The sequence below is a fragment of the Tachysurus vachellii genome, chromosome 4 (genome assembly GCF_030014155.1).
Source record: "Tachysurus vachellii isolate PV-2020 chromosome 4, HZAU_Pvac_v1, whole genome shotgun sequence".
In the NCBI taxonomy this organism is placed as follows: Eukaryota; Metazoa; Chordata; class Actinopteri; order Siluriformes; family Bagridae; genus Tachysurus; species Tachysurus vachellii.
In genome coordinates, this window is record NC_083463.1 from 7,131,810 (window position 1) to 7,150,794 (window position 18,985).

General features: G+C 39.9%; 1 protein-coding gene across 1 annotated transcript in view; it reads left to right on the plus strand.

Annotated features, from left to right (window-relative positions):
* Positions 1-17,412, plus strand: part of nos1apa (nitric oxide synthase 1 (neuronal) adaptor protein a) — a 144,406-nt gene extending 126,994 nt beyond the window's left edge. Inside the window, exons 8-10 of the mRNA XM_060867501.1 lie at positions 8,163-8,324; positions 14,175-14,340; positions 16,685-17,412. Coding sequence (XP_060723484.1) covers positions 8,163-8,324; positions 14,175-14,340; positions 16,685-17,133 — 777 coding nt within the window. The 3' untranslated portion in view covers positions 17,134-17,412. The remainder of the gene's footprint in view (positions 1-8,162; positions 8,325-14,174; positions 14,341-16,684) is intronic.
* Positions 17,413-18,985: the final 1,573 nt, after the last annotated feature.

Here is an 18,985-nt window from a genome sequence, read left to right on the forward strand (position 1 = left end):
TCTATCTATCTGTCTGTCTGTCTGTCTGTCTTCAGATGCTCTATGTCGTTCCATCTATCTATCTATCTATCTATCTATCTATCTATCTATCTATCTATCTATCTATCTATCTATCTATCTGTCTGTCTGTCTGTCTGTCTGTCTGTCTTCAGATGCTCTATGTCGTTCCATCTATCTATCTATCTATCTATCTATCTATCTATCTATCTATCTATCTATCTATCTACCTATCTGTCTGTCTGTCTGTCTGTCTTCAGATTCTCTATGTCATTCCATCTATCTATCTATCTATCTATCTATCTATCTATCTATCTATCTATCTATCTATCTGTCTGTCTGTCTGTCTGTCTGTCTGTCTGTCTGTCTTCAGATGCTCTATGTCGTTCCATCTATCTATCTATCTATCTATCTATCTATCTATCTATCTATCTATCTATCTATCTATCTATCTATCTATCTATCTATCTATCTATCTCATTTTGTTTGTAGTGAGTGTGGGTGTGTGTGATTGTGTCTTGTGATGGATTGGCACCCTGTACCTGGGGTCCCCTCCTTGTGCCCCGAGTCCCCTGGGATAGGTTCCATGCAACGCTGTGTAGGACAATCACTACAGAAAATGGACTCATAGGAAATTCTATATGAAATTTTAAAGAATATAAACATAATTTATGAATATTAATGTCTTAAATGATATACATTTTCAGGGCTGTCAAGTGTCACGCATTGAGAGTGACAGTTACTCATTTCTGTCTTTTCTCACGCTCTCCCGCCACACATTGTATTTCTCACGCAGAAAAACTAACCATTTATCATATATTTAATAAGCCGCAGCACCCAAAATGTATCTGTCCACATCGCTGTCTCTATGGAACCGGGCATGAATCAAGCGCGTCTCCCCTGGAGTTATTAATCGAGCCTGACACTTATCAGCCAATCAAAAAAAGAGGCTACACAATAGCCAATCAGAAAATAGCACTATTGTATATGGGTAAGATTTAACGCAACAACCAGTGAAAAAAAAAACATATTCATTAGAGAGGGTATTTGTCGATGGTCGGTTTGAACAAAACCTCAACACAAAACAGCTTGTCTCTGGACGGGACATTGTCCTCAATCATGACCCTAAAAATGGCTGGACTTGAGCCGAAATGTTTTAAACGGGAGCAACATTACAAATGATAAAGTTGCTGTGTTGCTGGGGGGGTTGGAGATGTCACGCTTGCCTGTCTGCATTTTTTCATATACATTTGCCACATTAAGCAACACGAGCATTCAGAATAAAAGTAAAATACTGTTGTGTTTAAAAAGCTTTTACAATGTTAGTTATAGAAATTCAAATCGTGTCAAAAGCGCATCGTAGGGCAAAAGTAGCCCTCTGTAGTCCTTCAGAAGAGCTGTGGGCTTCATTCCTCCATTCTCTCAGTGAACACGTGTATCTGAATACTTTCATCCTGAATCCCCCCAGCTTTAGTCATGTGTTTCATTCTGCAGTGTCTCTGAATGACAGAGAACAGGACAGGCTAAAGACAATCTTCTTGGCTTTATTACGGTGCACCAACAAAGTGCTTATCTCTCTGCCTGCTCCCCATTTCTATCTGCTCATCTGTCTTTTTTCTCTGTCTCTCAGTCTGTGTTTTGCTGGAAGCCTGTGACTTTCCTCACTTAAGTACAAGATATAACAAATATATCGGTGTAAAGCCATGGTCGCTGACATACACAATCAGTCCCCTCTCATGGCCCATTAGTCAGCAGAGCTTAAATCTTCTTCTATGTGCTGCTTCTTGGCTCTTGTGGGATCAGGAAACATTTCAAAACAAAGACAGGTTTATAGAACGGGGTAAAGTTTAGTGCACGTTTGCTTTGCTTGCATGGCCACATTTGCATGTAGGTACAAATGAGCTACTGAGCCATCACTCGACATGAGTATTTGGTCATGGATGATGCTGAACATGAGGACAATATCTAGTCTTGGATCTAAACATATTTGGCATAGAAAAGAAGTGACAACAACTAAAAATCAGCTTTTACACTACAATAGAAAACAAGAAAACTTTTTTATTGCTTCATGCCCAGGTTTTTATGCACCTTCCTGGTTGTGTTTTATCTGTGCTATGGTTCTTGTCAAAAAATGTGGCATCAATAAACAGCCTGGACCAAATGATGGAATGTTTATAACCGTGTGAGATGGAATATAATGGAATATGTAATCAGATCGGGCAGAAATAAGAAAATTGGATTCCCTGAGTGAAGCATGGCATCTTCTAAAGTCAAATTCACAGTGGGCCAAAATATAAAACTGAGATAAAGTCACGGGCCAAACTGAATATTTATTGAAAAATGAACTGCAACTGATATGTAATGTAGGGGGCACGGTGGCTTAGTGGTTAGCACGTTCGCCTCACACCTCCAGGGTTAGGGGTTCGATTCCCGCCTCCGCCTTGTGTGTGTGGAGTTTGCATGTTCTCCCCGTGCCTCGGGGGTTTCCTCCGGGTACTCCGGTTTCCTCCCGGTCCAAAGACATGCATGGTAGGTTGATTGGCATCTCTGGAAAATTGTCCGTAGTGTGTGATTGCGTGAGTGAATGAGAGTGTGTGTGTGCCCTGCGATGGGTTGGCACTCCGTCCAGGGTGTATCCTGCCTTGATGCCCGATGACGCCTGAGATAGGCACAGGCTCCCCGTGACCCGAGGTAGTTCGGATAAGCGGTAGAAGATGAATGAATGAATGATATGTAATGTTCAACCTTTTTCATATGGAAACAAACTTTAGTTTTGCTTGAACACAGGATTTGGAACAACCAGAGCTTCATATTACAAACACATAAGAAATTAAATTTGAAATAAAAGACATCAGTGGTGTTTGTTTCTTATTTAAATAAATAAGATAAATGAAGCCTTTTACTGGATTATTTTAAGAAATCATTTGAAAACCATCCAGGTCCTTATACTTCTCATAATGTTTCGTTTCAGTCTTCTAATGTTATATTCTTTCTTTACAGACACGTTAGCTCCGTTAGCACACAAGACAAACAGGTCTGTCCTTTATATTCTTGAACAGATAATCTGCCTCCCATCTGTCTTGAAAGCTCCTATTGTCCATCTTTCGTTTGGCCATTTTAGTGGAGGGTGGAGTTAACTTGCCCGATGTGACTGTAGCACGGTTGTTAACGACTGTCAACAGAGAATGAGAGGCGCTCGCTGTTTGTGACTACGCGTCAATACAGTGGCAAGGCATTCTGGGATTTGTAGTATTAGCGGAGCATGCGGCTAGCCAGCTGTAATGCACATTTGATATGATCTCGCGGGCCAAACATAATTACGCCTGAGTTTGACACCCCTGTTCTAAAGTAATCAGTGTTTTAGGCCTGAATGCTCTTGTCACTCCTCACAATGCACCTTCTTCAAACGACAGGTGAAGACCTTCCTCTTACCGAAACACTTAAACTAGCGCTTATTATTCCTTTTTGTTTTATGTGTATATTAAAAAAAAAAACCTGACCGGGGGTTTTTTAGTTTGATGGTACGCTAAGTCTGTGACCTAGTGAGCCAGTGTTCATTTGTTCACTGATGAAGACTTCAAAACACTATTGTATGTCGCTCTGGAAGTCATCCTGTATCTTGTCTCTCTGAGTCAGAAGTGGTAACGTGAGAAGCACCACTATGAAACAAAAATATAGTCACTACAAATCGTCTCGGAAATCGGCTTAAGATAACAACACTCATGTTAGTTACTTAGCCTGACTTTTTGTAAGCACATCATTTTTCTATGCATAATTTATTCAATTTGTATTTCTGCCTTTGCTTGACAGTGATCGGTGGTTCAGAAGCCTTTTAGTTAGAAGGCATCTTCAGACCAAGTCAGAAGTCATGTGACATGTGCAACCAATCACGTTTGCGTCTCGACTCGACGACGACGTGAAACACACGTGCACCTGATTTTGCACAACACGAACCACAGATTCTCCCACAGTAATCTACCGGTAGAGCAAAGGGTGTGATAAAGCTGTGACGGATCGAAATCATTGAGTAACGCTTAGTCAAGGGGATTCAATATATCCTTTCAAGGTGACTCACAGCTGTCTGCGCAGTGTTCTCGTATCAGACAGGCCAATTTTCTTCGTGAGCAGTTCTTGGCTGTACTCTCTAAGGCTCCGGTCATGGATATGAAAGTCACAGACTCAGGAAGTCGTCTGTCGGAGCAGGTGGTGTTTACAATGCGCCGTTCTCCAGGGCTGCCCAAATAAACAGCTGTTGTGTTGTATGTCATCTCCAGAAAAAAAAAAAAAAGAAAGAAAAAAAAAAACTGGCCTCATCAGCATGCATTTGCAGCCCCTGGTTTGGTCTGTGTTTTCCTCACCTGCTTTAGTCCAGTGAGGAGTATGAGGAATGACACGGAGTCTGCAGAATCATAGCATTTAGCAGCAGTTTTGTGTGTGTGTGTGTGTGTGTGTGTGTGTGTGTGTGTGTGTTCATATAAGAGAGTAGTCATACCTTGAAATGAAGAGTCATCTATCTTGTAGAAGCGTGAGACGTTTCTCTAATAGAAAGCGCCGCATAAGTAGCCTGGCTGTCGTTTTTGAGCTGCTGCTTTTTTGTTGTTGTTTTTTTCTCACCCCGAGTATTTAGACTAAGATTTATAAGCTCGGATATACGTGGGTGGTGTTTTATAAGATTTCTACAAACTAAATTCAGCATATTCAACAACCACTAAGCATTAGTGTTGGAAAATATAATGCACCGTAGTCCCAGTCATCAATCTCTGAGAAACAAGTCACTACTCTAGGCAGTTTTCCTTCATTTGTACTTGATGCGTCGCTTTACTGTCCGGGGTTGTGTCAGGATTTTCGGTTGACACGCTTGTGTTTATTGTGTGTACAGGTATACATTTTTTTCCTACACACAACACCTTAAAGTGCACGTCAGTAAAATAACATGCCGTTATTTTATCCTCCACTCTGAGAAGTAAATATAAAGTATGACATTATGGCTTGTTGCACACCTGCTGCGATTCATGCCACAATATTACTAGATTTAATAAGCTTGACACGAACAAGGCGCTTTGACGAAGGGATTCTTAAACTGAGACAGTAAACAAAGAGCTTCCGGTGAAGTGTCTTAACGACCGAATGCACATCTATACACTCTGTCTACCGTGCTATAGACAGACACACTGCTCTCACTGCTGTTTATCTCTGCTGTGGAATTTGTGAGTTTAAAGAGATTTAAAGAATAAAGTATAACACTGGTAGACACGGGCAAGAATAAAAAAGGTTACACAATTTATTGTGCTCAGCTGCGCAGCAGGACCCAACACTCCACATGTAGCATGAGAGATGAAGGGCCACGATCATTGATTACATCAAGATTTTATAGACAGAACTCAAGAAGAAGAAGATATGTAAAAGCAAAACATCATCAATCATTGGCTCAAAATGACCGCATGCTCGTCTCCTGACCAAGCTAATCTGACCAGGCCAAGATCTTCTGAAAGGCCTACTAGAAGATTTACTGGACATTGTTTTTATGGACAACTCGTCTCCAGTCCCTACTGCCCTTGTCATAATCTTAACAAAACAACTGATGACAACGTCAGTGTCTGGTCATGACGCATACAGGGTATAAGCATAGACGGACAAAGCCTTATGAACATCTTTAGATTAGAAATTTCCTCCCCATCTCTACACTGCTTTCATCGCTTTACCACAGCCGCATCGGGTTCTTTTTCAAGAGTTACATGACGTTTCATTTTGGGCTAATTTTTATGACTTGATAAGATTTATTGCATCAACATTTGCATATTGATTATCTGACTTATATCTGTCAGATCATCTGATCCACACATATTTGATGTTTGCTTGGTTTACACAGGATGCTCTTCCTGACACAACCCTCCCATTTTATCCAGGTTTGGGACTTCCAGGGAATCAGACTCAGGCCACAGGGACCTACTAGGAGCTATTACAATATAATAGGAATATATCGTCGCTGTTGGGTGGAAACCTCGTATGTCCAAATTTGGTCAATTTCCTATTTTTTCACATATCGATGCTATTGGTCAGTCCCCACGTGGGTCTGTTATTTTTACAAGTTATTAACCAATCTAAAGTCTTGAAAATAGCTTGAGTGCAAATCTCATAACTCCATTGGACACTTCAACTGTCCACCTCTTCCTCACTCCGCGTGAGAGCTTCACGGCATATTTCTCCTCAAGAAGAGTCGCAACGAATCAACACGTCTTCTGAGGTAAATGTCTTCAAAACACTGGGCTCAAAGAAAAAAAAATCTTGACCCCCGCTAGTTCTGGTGCTCGTCTGAGGACAGGAATTTAGCGCAAGACAATCCACTGCAACGCGGACTAAACCCTGTGCACTGCAGATAAGGTACAGCGTTTTTTTAATTTCCTGAAAAATAACGGTTTTGGAGATACGAGGATTCCGCCTGACAGTGACGATATTCAGGTGTATTACATCACTGAAGGTTTGTCAGAGATCTCGCCGGTATCATACGGTTCTGTTTTTTGTTTATTATATTTGTTTGGTCAGTTCTTTAATAATGCTAACTATATTTAGAATGCCTCTCTACATGTTGAGTAAAATGGTTCATGAACTATAACAGGCTTCTTAAACGTGCTGCTGTTTTGCTGGGACTTTTGATAACGAGCTTAAATTCCCTGACACATATTGTGTACCAATAAATGATAGTTTGCAAGACAACCCAGCAGTCTGCCTTTCTGCTCGTGTCCGTCTGTCCTGTTTGCTCATGTGTTGATCCGTTTGTTGAAGTGTCTATTGAAGCGTTCATCCATCGGTATATTAATCTGTCTGTCTGCCAATGAATCGATCTGCAGTTCTCTTAGTCCGTCTATCAATCAAGCCGCACGCCTATATGTCTGTCTGTCTGTCTGTCTCTCTTTCTCTCTATCTGTCAGTCTAATGATAACCTGTTCATTGTTATTTTAGTGAACTAGCTCACATACAGTACTTTCACTGGTGGATATGAGCAGGGTTTCAGTTTTCCATTATCATGTTCTCATAAACGTACAGATCAGTAAACCTGTTGTAATGCACAACAATCCTAAGTTAGCTGGGACACCATTCAGGTTCTGTAGCTAAAGAGTTCACATGCTTTCTGTTTAAAAGGAAAGAGTGTCTCTGTCATTTTGTACGATAAAGAAGTAGGGGAGACCGGGTATGGTTATAACACTTTTTTCTTCAGCACCTAAAACTACCTTTTTTTTTTAGGCTACACGTCTGAAACTTTTAGGCAAAGTACCCACATTTGTCTACTACAAATGGCAACAATTTAAATTTATTCAACTATGTCACAGACTTTGTGAGATGATCACAAATACAAGGTGGTCCTTTGTTACAACCTATCCCACTACTGGGGTAGGTTGTAACACATACTGGGGTAAGTTGTAACAGGTAGACAAAATGCACAAAAACTAAGGGTACTCCAAGTGATATGCCACAACAACAGTTTTATTTTAAATGAATGGCTGCAACAATAAACTATGTGTGAATATGGCGAGTGTATGAGCATATTGTGTGTTTTTTGTGCATGCACACGTGTACGTTTGTGTGTGCATGTCTGTACGTGCACGTCCTAACTTCCTCTGCTGCTCTTTTTAAAAGACTGGCTTCGACTCCACGATCTGTTTTTCTCACCCAAGTTCTAGGCATTCTGTAAAATGATTAAAATCACAAATATTTTCTTAGTTGTATATAAGGGGATGGTTGTAACACCTTTAAAACACGTGTTACAACCTACCCCACCACTGTCACCCATTGTTTAGCTAGCTGTATTAGCATGGTGCTTTGAAATTGGCAGGAGGATGATACACGATTCTTTACTAGAGAAACTACAGTTTGACTGTATATTGACCTGATATAACTCATACAACATTATCTACAACGGTAGAAGTACTAAACAAAATATTATCTTGTTATTTTTTTTTACTTTCTTACTTCAGAATTAGATTTTCTGTTGTAGCTTCAGGAGAGATAGCAATTATTTTTGTGTTTAGGGGTTTTTTAACTGAAGCGTCTTTGACATAGTGGCATAGTGACTGTTATGCTTTGATTTGATATTGAGTATATATGTACTGTAAGAAACTCACATACACTGCTGATCATCATCTCTCCCTGTCCTTTGTGTATCACAGCTGTGTGACGACACCTCCATCCTCCTGGCTTCTCCAAAGATGCTGCTCCCATCGTGTAGTGAGTTGGCAGCCAGCACACCGCTCTCCATGCACCACCAGCTCCAGCTCCTGCAGCAGCAGCTAAGCCAACAGCAGCAGCAGACCCAAGTGGCTGTAGCTCAGGTACGAGACACAAACAGGGCCATATACCGCACAACAAGTGTCCAGAGCATACAGTACATAGTGAATGAATTGAGTGCTGTTATTGGGTTGTTTAGAAGACGACACTTTACCTGAAGTCATCAGAAATGAAAAGTTTTGAGATGGAAGATGATAAAATGATAGAAATGGCAGTGGTGGCTCAAGCGGTTAAGGTTCTGGGTTGTTGATTAGAGGATCAGGGTTCAAACCCCAGCACCCCAAGCTGCCACTGTGTGGCCCCTGAGCAAGGCTCTTAACCCTCACTGCTCCAAAGTTGCTGTATCATGACTGACCCTGTGCTTTGACCCCAACCTCCAATGCTGGGATATGCGAAGAAAGAATTTCACTGTGCTGTAATGTCTATGTGACAAAAATAAAGGCTTCTATTCTTTAAAATGTGTAAGTACTATAGAGATGGCACACGTACTGTACATCCATCCGCCCAGGGACATCAGAAGTCAGTGATGTAGAATATTAGCTTTGAAGTGAGTTATCAAAGTGTGTCACATACAGCTTATTAATTAATCTCTTCATTTGTTTATGTGCAGGTTTTTCCTTTGGGAAAATCCAAGATAAAAAGATGATGGGAATTTATTAGGTTCAGTGTTGCTCTTTGTGCATATGAGCGTAGATAAGAAACTTTTTTAATCCGTTCACAATTCTCTTGAACTAAAGGTGCGTGGTTCTGATTAGCCCACACTTATTATACGTTTATTCTCCTTTTCCTCCGTGATGTTGACTTCAGTAATGACACCGGAGATATCTGACTGAGGATAATGTTCAGCTCATCGTATTCCTGCATGCATCTTGTATGTCGATTGGTTATGCGGCAAAGGTGACTTCGCATGAGCAGCTCATAATGAGACGTTCTAGAATGAGCTGTTAACCAAATAACCTTGCTTGCATAAGAGAAATCATGCTTTGTACTTTTACACTCAATCAAAAATATTCACCCTTGTCCACATTCAATTATTCGTCCCATTACACCGGAGAGGGTGTTTCTTTTTCTATTAAGACTTCACCGAGATAGAAAAATGGTGTGTGTTAGATCATTTAACCTGCGCTAAATTAGTAGACAGGTTCAGCACTCGGTGTCTTCTAGACATGATGAGGCCCAGACCAGGAGATCAGCTCAATCTAAATCACATCTGAGAGCAAAGAACAACATGCTCAAGGGCTGTGGAGGACAAACCGAATGGAAATGACGGCTTGATGATAAACATCATAAATAACATTGCATTATTGTTTACTTATAGAATAGTTTAAGTAGCATTCTCCATTCTGATTGGTCATAGGTGTGGGATTTGTATTTTTTTATATAACAGCAGCACTATGGGGTCAGAATTGTTTCGTTATTCTGAATAAATATACTATGATCCACAATTAAATATAAAGAGTTTCACAAATATTTTTTAAATCAACAAATGCACAATAAGCGGTAGACCGTGCCACGATTGGTCAGCGTCACGAGACCGTTGTCCGATCGGCTGGAGTAGACGGTGGGCGGAGTCCACCTATTTGTGGATTCTTGTGCACATCTTGACGTTAGAAATGTTTCAAATCCACAAATGCACAGAACGCAATTCACAAATGAGCAGGAAGCCATTCACAAATAAATACAATTAAATATATATTTATAAATATTTTTTTATTTGCAAATTATTTTGCAAATAAATCAAATTTATTTATTTGTGAATTTCATTTCTTTTTGTGAAATTTGTAACATATATTTATGGTTTGCTTATTGTGCGTTTGTTGATTTAAAAAATATTTGTGAAACTCTTTATATTTATTTGTGGATCATAGTATATTTATTCAGAATAACGAAACAATTCTGACCCCATACAGCACTGACAGTACTTGTTTCTACAGTATAGTAACAGTTTGAACAGGATTTGTATGACAAACAGTCTGATATAAACAGATTTAAACAGGTCTACCATGTCTAAACATCGATATAGTGATGAGTTTTGTGTGAGGAGATGTTTGTTTAACATTACATTTTTCAGCATGGGAACGTCTTTGCTTTTTCTCACTATCGTGTCATGGCTGTATTTCTTATATCTGCTCTGAGTGATAACCGGAACTAACAGAGTTTCAGTGTAACTATAAAAGGATAAAACATACCACATTTTGTTCCTTAATAAATGAAAAATATTAATTAGGATAAATATTAGTTAGGATTGGGTAAAGAAAATTAGTAAGAAAATAAAACGCTTATTAAAAAAACATGTAAAATTCATGTAAAAAAAATAAATGTATAGATTTACCATTAAAACATATCGAGTCGGGTCGACTAACAAAACAAACGTGTAGCCAATGAGAGTGTCCAGTGCGTGTGTGTGACATGGCGGATACGTTACCTCTACGTTACCTCTGCCTCGGGTTCTAGGTGTTAAACGTCGTCTTCCGCGTGAAACGGAGCTAAACCTTTCACGGTACAACACACAGTACTACAAAAACACATCTGTATTACCATAGTATTACTCATTGTGTTCATTTATTGATAAAAATATCCCCTCGGCCATCTGCCCCAGCAGGTTCCACCATAATAGTTGCCTGGGTTATGTATGTATGTGTGGGCGGAGATATCAAAACAGGGGTGACACCCATTTGGGTTAGGGGCGTGTTTGTTTTGGTGATTTCAAATGTCAACATTGGCTTTCAAACATCGTGCACCGCACCTTTAATTACATTGACTGAAATATGAAACGAGCTTGGAATACTTTAGTTCAGCAATGAACAAATGAATTTGTTTATTTCCTGAATATGCTTGAATATATCCTCTAAAGAATGTCCTCAGGTTTCACTCTGCAGTCTGGAGCATTGTATCCTTAATACAACTGTGCCTGGTGTAAGCGGTTTGGATTTGCATCGTAGTCATGTTCTTCTAGTCTCACTTCTCAACTTTATCTGTTATTTTTTTAAACTGATCTGGCACCATGTATACACACTCTCATCGATCTCCCAGGATCCCTTCACATTAGGACGGAGCTTTCTATATCCCATTAAGAACACGCAGACTCTCTGATGGGGTTCGCATCGGACATGACAGCGAACAGATTAACCTCCTATCAGCGCGTCTTGTCTCTAGGACACGAAAAGGACACGACTGCATAATCAGTTATTCCAGCTAGCGAGGTGTTGCCTATTATGGATTTATACTACAGTAACCTTTCAAATAATGGTGTGTGGCTGTATGGCGTGCTAGAGATTTGCTTTTATACATTAGGAGTTTGAGATTAATGTATTTGAGATGTATATCTCACAGGAGTACTGAGAGCAAGGATGGATGGATGGATGGATGGATGTAACAGCAGTGTAAGAAATGTATAATTCCTGACATTTGAAAGCATGAATTGACCACACCGCTGTAAAACCTGGCTATGTGCTGTCCATAGGTAAAAAAAACAAAACCTTTTCATTAATCTGCTCTAATGTACAAGCCAAGTACAAGTACAAGATCTCTAATGTACAAGCCAGTTGTGACAGAAGCAAGGAAATACTCCCTGAGAGCACAAGTCCAGCCAGTCGCTGGATAGATTTATAAGACGCATCATGTGTTGATCTCTCTTCTCCCTCCTGCAGTCTAGAACAAGGTATCGAAGCATTCAGGCCCTCACAACCAAACTGTGTAGCAGTTTCTTCCCCCAAGCCATCAGAAGCTTTCATTTCCAGACACGAGACTTCCTGCACATTACTGTATAACGCTGCTACAATCTGCTGCGAATTGTCCTGTACGTTTACCTCCAAAGCTTTTTTTTACTTGGTATTACTATCACATTGGGTTGTATTGTACTTAGTTCTGTGTTGTTTAATGGAGCTCTGTGTTTGATTAAGCATCATGTTCCCCAAGGAACGTTATTTCATTTCACCATAAAAGCTACTTGACTTGACTAATATATAGCAGCCAAAATGCAATATAGCATCATCTATCCTGAGCAACGTGACATATTATCCATCCTGTACATCATACAACAGCTCAGTTTTTCAGTCTCCCAAGTATAAGGCTTTTTTAATGACTATTTATTTCTTTTTTTTTCCCCACAAAAGAGATGACTTGCCACTTAAGACCATGCAACTCAGTTATGACTGATATATTCAAGTGGGCTATTCATTAAACTTACTTCAGTTATTATAAAAAGGCACTGCAAGTAATTCCTTAGAGAGTGATGCTGTCAGGTCTATAGCATACAAACGTTCAGGGTGAACGTGTTCAAAAGAAAGCTTTCGAACTCCACAGATTTACAGCTCCTTTATTCTGTCCCATAAAGCATCTGGCCTTCATGTGTTCATTATTCAGCTTCTTTTTTTTTTTTTTTTTTTAGATTGTTATACTTATGCCACCACTGACGTCAACCGTGCGGACACAAAAATAAAGGATTAACAGATGTGGGTGGATAGACTTTTTGATTTGTTAGCCTTTTTGATTTCTGCCAACATGCTGTAAGACCCGGTTACGTGTTTATCACCTGCTGATTTCCGGCTAATCTTTTCTTATATGGGTTCAACCATAGGTGAGAAAATCAGTCCTGTCTATCTGAATTTAAGTCTTATTGAAAGCTGTCTGCAGTCTTCCCCAGCCATCGTTAAATGATTTATTGCCTCCTGGCTCTGTGGGTTGCTTTTAATGGAAAGCCTGATTTTTTCTGTCTTTTTTTTTTTTTTTACTCCTGAAAATTTATTACATTACATTTCCATAAAGAAGTGGGAGTTTTATAGGCGCTGTCATGAAGATAATGTGATGCATGTTGGTAGAACAACGTTGGCACATGCTCTTTTAAATTGATCTGCTTTAACCATGAGATGAGCACTTTCTTTATCCATTAACCTTTGAAAGTGTGATTTGGATTTACTTTTAATAATACATCATGAATCGCAAAGTGTTACAGAGGCGAAGCGTCCGCAGTTAGGACGAAGCGTTACTCGTACAGGAGCGACGTCTTCTTAGAGTGATTTTTAGAAATGCTAAAAATCCTTTTTTAGTTGAATTACTGAAGGGAAATTATACCATGTACTGTAATTAACACACGTGGTTGCTCCGTTTTGTGCTTCAAATCAGCACCCATATTAATCAATGTCTTCACGCTGTCATCACAGTCACCTATTGTTCCCTCCTCTATTGGTTATTTTCCAGACAGAAGTACTGTTAGGTCTCTAATCAATGCTTCCTGTGATTGCGGACACTTCTGTATGGCTGTGCCTTCGCTGCTGGTGTAAAGACACATTATAAATGCATCAGTAGTTCGATTTTGTTTTGTTTGTGTAGCACAATAGCAGGAAAAAACCTCTAAAGGAAACCTAACCACTTTTTGATGATGGCAGATGTTGGGATTAGAAATGGTTTCAGTGTTCATGTGTAGAAGAGGAAAGACAAACTGTACTAAGAATGCGTAAAGGACGTCCAGAATGATTATATTGTGGATAAGAGTCCTGGGATGAGCACAGGTCAGGCTTTATGATTACAGCAGCAGTTTCAGCTACAAATCTACACTATCACATTCTCCCTGAAGCAAGAGTAAGATATGGGTTTAAACAGTTTTTGAGACGTGATCATTTTTCTAATTGCCACGGGTGACTTTCCATAGCAGCTAGAGTCACAAGCACAGAAAGTAAAGCTAAAACGAATTTTCTGCATCATGTCTAAATCCTGCCACCAGACCGCATTATGGAATGGGACTCTATATAGTTTATTATAATTCGGATCTTGTTTCCATAAAAGTGCAGAGACTGTGATATAAAGAGTTACCACTTAATATTAAGAAAAGATTATGATGATGATGATGATGATGATGATGATGATGATGATGATGATGATGTGTGCTGTCTCAGGTTCACCTGCTGAAGGATCAGCTCTCGGCAGAAGCAGCAGCCAGGATAGAAGCTCAGGCTCGAGTTCACCAGCTGCTACTGCAGAATAAAGACCTTCTGCAACACATCTCACTGCTGGTCAAGCAGATCCAGGAGCTGGAGATCAAACTGACTGGCAACAGCTCCAGTGAGTCCCTCTCTCCATCTCTCTATCTCATATACTCTCTCTTTCTCTCTCCCTGTCTCTTTGTCTATTTCAGTTTCTCTCTATCTTCTGTTGCTCATTTATCTATCTATGCTCTGTCTGTCTGTCTGTCTGTCTGTCTGGCTGGCTGGCTGGCTGGCTCTCTCTCCCTGCCTCCTTATCTTAGCCTCTCTCTTCATCATCTTTCTCTGTATCTCAATTTCTGTCCCTATTTCTCTCTTTCACTTTCTCCCTGTCTGTCCTGCTATAACCTCTATATCTGATTCTTTGTCTTACTGTCCATTTCTCTCTCTCTCTCTCTCTCTCTCTCTCTCGCTCTCTCTCTCTCTCACTCACACACACACACACACACACACACACACACAGTGTTCCCAGCTCCACTGCGTTCCCCGTTCTGCTCTTTTTGCTCTTATTTTCTTTCCAAGCGCCTTCTTTAAAAAGGATTAAAAAAGCAGGTTAAAAAAAGAATCTCGTAGTACAGCCAGTCAGAGCAGACTCGAGTCCTATATTTAGTGTTCACCAAGAGAAGTAAGAGATTAAGACGTCAATGTGTTAAAACACAGAGGTAAATCATACTCAGGCTTCTGGAGGAAGACATGATAAATTCCTCTTGAGCTGCACGTCTGTCTCCAAGTCGTATTTCTTCTCTGTCTCCTCATGTTCAGTATCTTTTTTTTTACACTGATCCTCCTCCACTCTCTGTCTTCATCTGTTTTTTTCCCCCAAAACATGTTCTTTCGTCGCTCTCTGATCTCCCCACCAGGCAAACCCCATCAGGCACCATTTTACACCGTGTAAGACAGTTCACAGAGCTAAAACTCTACCAGGCCAGCCAGCCTCATCCTGCACATTACCCCATGGCTGCACCCACTCCAATTTAGAGACCCATTATCCTGTTACAGTGTGAACTTCAGGCAGGCATGTAAAGCTTCTTTAAAAAACATAAAGCTGTTACTCATTTCTAATAAAACCCAGTGCGATATTTGGTGTTGACCATTTTTTCCCCCTCTACTTGGATTGCATCGTCTTAGTCTGAGGTCATTTTATACCGACGGTGCTTCATTCAAATTCATGTCCAGATTTTAATCAGTGCATTTTGAAATTGCTAAAAGAGCAATGGACCTCTCTCTCTCTCTCTCTCTCTCACACTCTCTCTCTCTCTCTCTCTCTCTCTCTCTCTCTCTCTCTCTAATTTCATAATCCATATGTTATTTTCAGTTGCTCTTTAGCAAACTATTACTGGGAATTATGTTCAATTTAAAGAGCATCTTTATTCACAGCTATTAAGCAAAACACATATAATATATTTTGTGTAATTTAATGGAAATGAATTTTATAGCAGGTTTTATAACCACGACTTAGCAGGGGAGGCAGTTTTCCTCTGGCTGACAGGCGTCATTATCATCATTAGATTATCATCATCATCATCATCATCATCATCATCATATCATTATTATTATTATTATTATTATTATTATTATTATTATTAGGGACCTGGCACTTTAGTGATTTTGACATTGTACTACTCATTATAAGGCTCAAATCCCATCACTTTTACTTTTGGGTCCTTGAGTAAAACCAGTAATCCTCTAACTACTCCACTGTATCCACTGTAAAATAAGACATTTTGGTTAAAAGCATCAGCCAAATAAATAAATGCACGTGTATACTATATGGCTTTAGGTTTGTGGATATCAGACCCTCACACCCATATGTGCTTACTGAAAATCCCATTCCAGTTTTATTCTCCCTTTGCTCTCTTATTTCTCCCTTCTGGAGAGCGTGGCTGAGGGGATTTGTGTTCATTCAGCCACAAGAGCATTATTGAGATCAGGCACTGATTTTAGTTGAGGAGGTCTGGGGTGCAGTCGGTGTTCCAGATCATTGCAAAGGTGTTAATATCAGGGTTCTTTGCAGGACTCTCAAGTTGTTCCACTGCATTTTGTACACAGAGACATAGATATGCTGGAAGAGGTTTGGGCCTCTTACTGCCAGGGACATTGTAATGCTACAGCATGCAAAGACATCCAACTTTGTGGCAACAGAATATGGAAGAAAACCATGTGAGTGTGATATAGTGTAGAGCTTTTGGGAATTCCGGTTTATAAGGGATACGTGAAAGGTTCACTTCCGTGCCATGAATAGATTAGGTATAACTTTACTGTTAATCAAGATCCATCAAAGGGGGTGATGCAAGAACTCATTATTTCCAAGAGTCATACTTTGTAATAAAAGAGTAAGATATCTGAGTGGAGGCAGGCGAAATTATCTCGTTGTAAAACAGTATAATGTTAAATTATCCTCCTCTCTTTCTGTATCTTTACAGTGGGATCTCAGGACAGTCTCCTGGAAATCACTTTCCGGGCCAACGTGCCTCCGATCATCTGTGATGCTACAACACCATGTTCCGAAGACATGCTCCTGCCACCATTGAATGATGGCACACAGCTCGCTATGCCCCTAAGCAGTCCTTTAGGTATGGGCCAAAGTCTGGTTAAGTTTGAGTGTTTCCGTTTTCTCCCAGGACCTCCTCAACAGGAGCAGAACCCTGCCCCGTCCCAGGAGGTATCACCCTCATCTCGGGATGAGCTGCTGGGGAGCCTGGAGCTGCTCAAGTTCCGTGAGTCAGGCATCGCCTCGGAGTACGAGTCCAACACGGACGAGAGCGACGAGCGGGACAGCTGGGGGCTGCAGGATGATAGCAGCCTCCGTCTGCTCAATGTGCTCAACCAGCATGGCCCCTCTGACTCCCTGGACGATGAAATCGCCGTTTAGGCTGGGGACATGCTAATGGCTACAGCTAAGTGTGCTAACTGCTTGTCTGTGTCATAAACTGTTATTCTCACTACCGACCATTAGAGACTGAAGCAAAAAAGGTGGGAGGTTTCGTGTCACATTTTGTGTTCCAGGGCCATTTTCCGTTGCACATAACAAGGGTAGCAGTTGGACAGTTATGGTCTCCCATCAACAGGAACCAATTGTACTTGGGGGGACAGTTCATTGCTAATTGGTTACACATGTGATAACATATAATAGACGACATACACGTAATTTAATTTAGAGGGGGAAAAAAATTAAAGACTATTCTGGTTTGTTAGTGCCAACAAAAACAACCTGGTCTTGTTTTGTTTGTTGATCTTATTTATGGTACCAGCACAAATTGTTTACAGCACAAATGCTAACAACAAACAGATTTTACTGTGTTCATGAATTATTTTGTAATATTTTCATTACCAATTGACTGAAATTTTGTCAATTACTGTAAATCTTTCTTCGGCAAGGTTTTTTTTTCCACAACAATTTCACAACAGTCAGTAGGAGCTGGTTAGCAGTAGGAACTGCTAATCGCGGGAAATATTAATCCAACACTATTTTAACTGCACTCTGTTGCATATAGTGTTGGTACTGGGACCATTCTAGTTATCTCTCGAACTGAAATTGAACTAGAACCCCAAGTTCCTTTGGTTCCTTCTAGTTTTGGAATGTGCTTTGGAAATACAACCAGTAGATTCAAAACTATTTTGCCAAGCACCGCTAACTCACTACATCACATCATAAACGTGTGGTGAGTCTATGAGTGAAATGTGTTATTTTAGAATCTGTGTCTCCATGTTATATCTCTTAGTTGGGTTGTTTTATTATTTATATCTTTTTATTATATTGCAGTGAAGCATATTGGGTATATGTGCTTGTTGAAGCTGTATCACGTTAGTTTTCCTCCTGTGGTTTTATTACTGTGCAGATTAATGCATGTGTACACTGCTATGCACTCCGCTCCTCTTAGTGGTACCAATTTACGTAACATCTGTCATATAATGACTTAAACTGAAAGTGAGACAATTACGTGAGACGCTAATGATAGCAAAGATTCTTTAACTGTGCGTTAAGGTTTATTCAATGCAGTTTATAGAGGTTTGGGTTTGAATGACACTTGATCCACAGAGCAGAAGCACTGGCAACTATTTATGGCCTGAGGTGAACAAGGCAGCTTTGAGTGAGGGAATCTAGCTAATTTAGCTAGCAAGCTTTGTCAGCTGTCCTCCACTGTATTGGCTCTTGTATCGTTAGCAAGCATAAGTTCCTAAGGAACGATATAAACACACAGCATGATAAAATGACTGCAGAACCATTTAGAGCTTGTAACTCTCTCTCTCTTTTTTTTTATTGAATCGAAGAAAGCATGAATTCATCCATTTAAAATGCTTAGACAACATTTTCAACAAGGTTACTTCGTTAATGGCTGCAGTTTTCTCTTTAATGAGCTGGTTTTAACAGCTACTTTTTTAAACAACCTCATCGTCGGTATCACAGCATCAGTGCAGGAATAAAAAGCGAGCTAATTTAATTGAAGTTAATATTCGTCTTTCCATGATTTTCAGCAAACTAGGATGGGGTCAATTTCTTTAGACAACAAGACTTGTGGAATATATTCAGATACAGTGCAGATATTTCCTAGGGGTGAATGGGTTCATGCAGTAATATGCAAAAATAATATGGTTTATGAATGTTTTTTGACTTAAAGAGTAGATGTAGGATGTTGGGTCAAGGGAAAAAAAACAGTTTTATAAGAGCTGATTTTTTTTTTTATTTTAGTTCTTTATCTGAAACCGGTTTTTATGAAGGACAC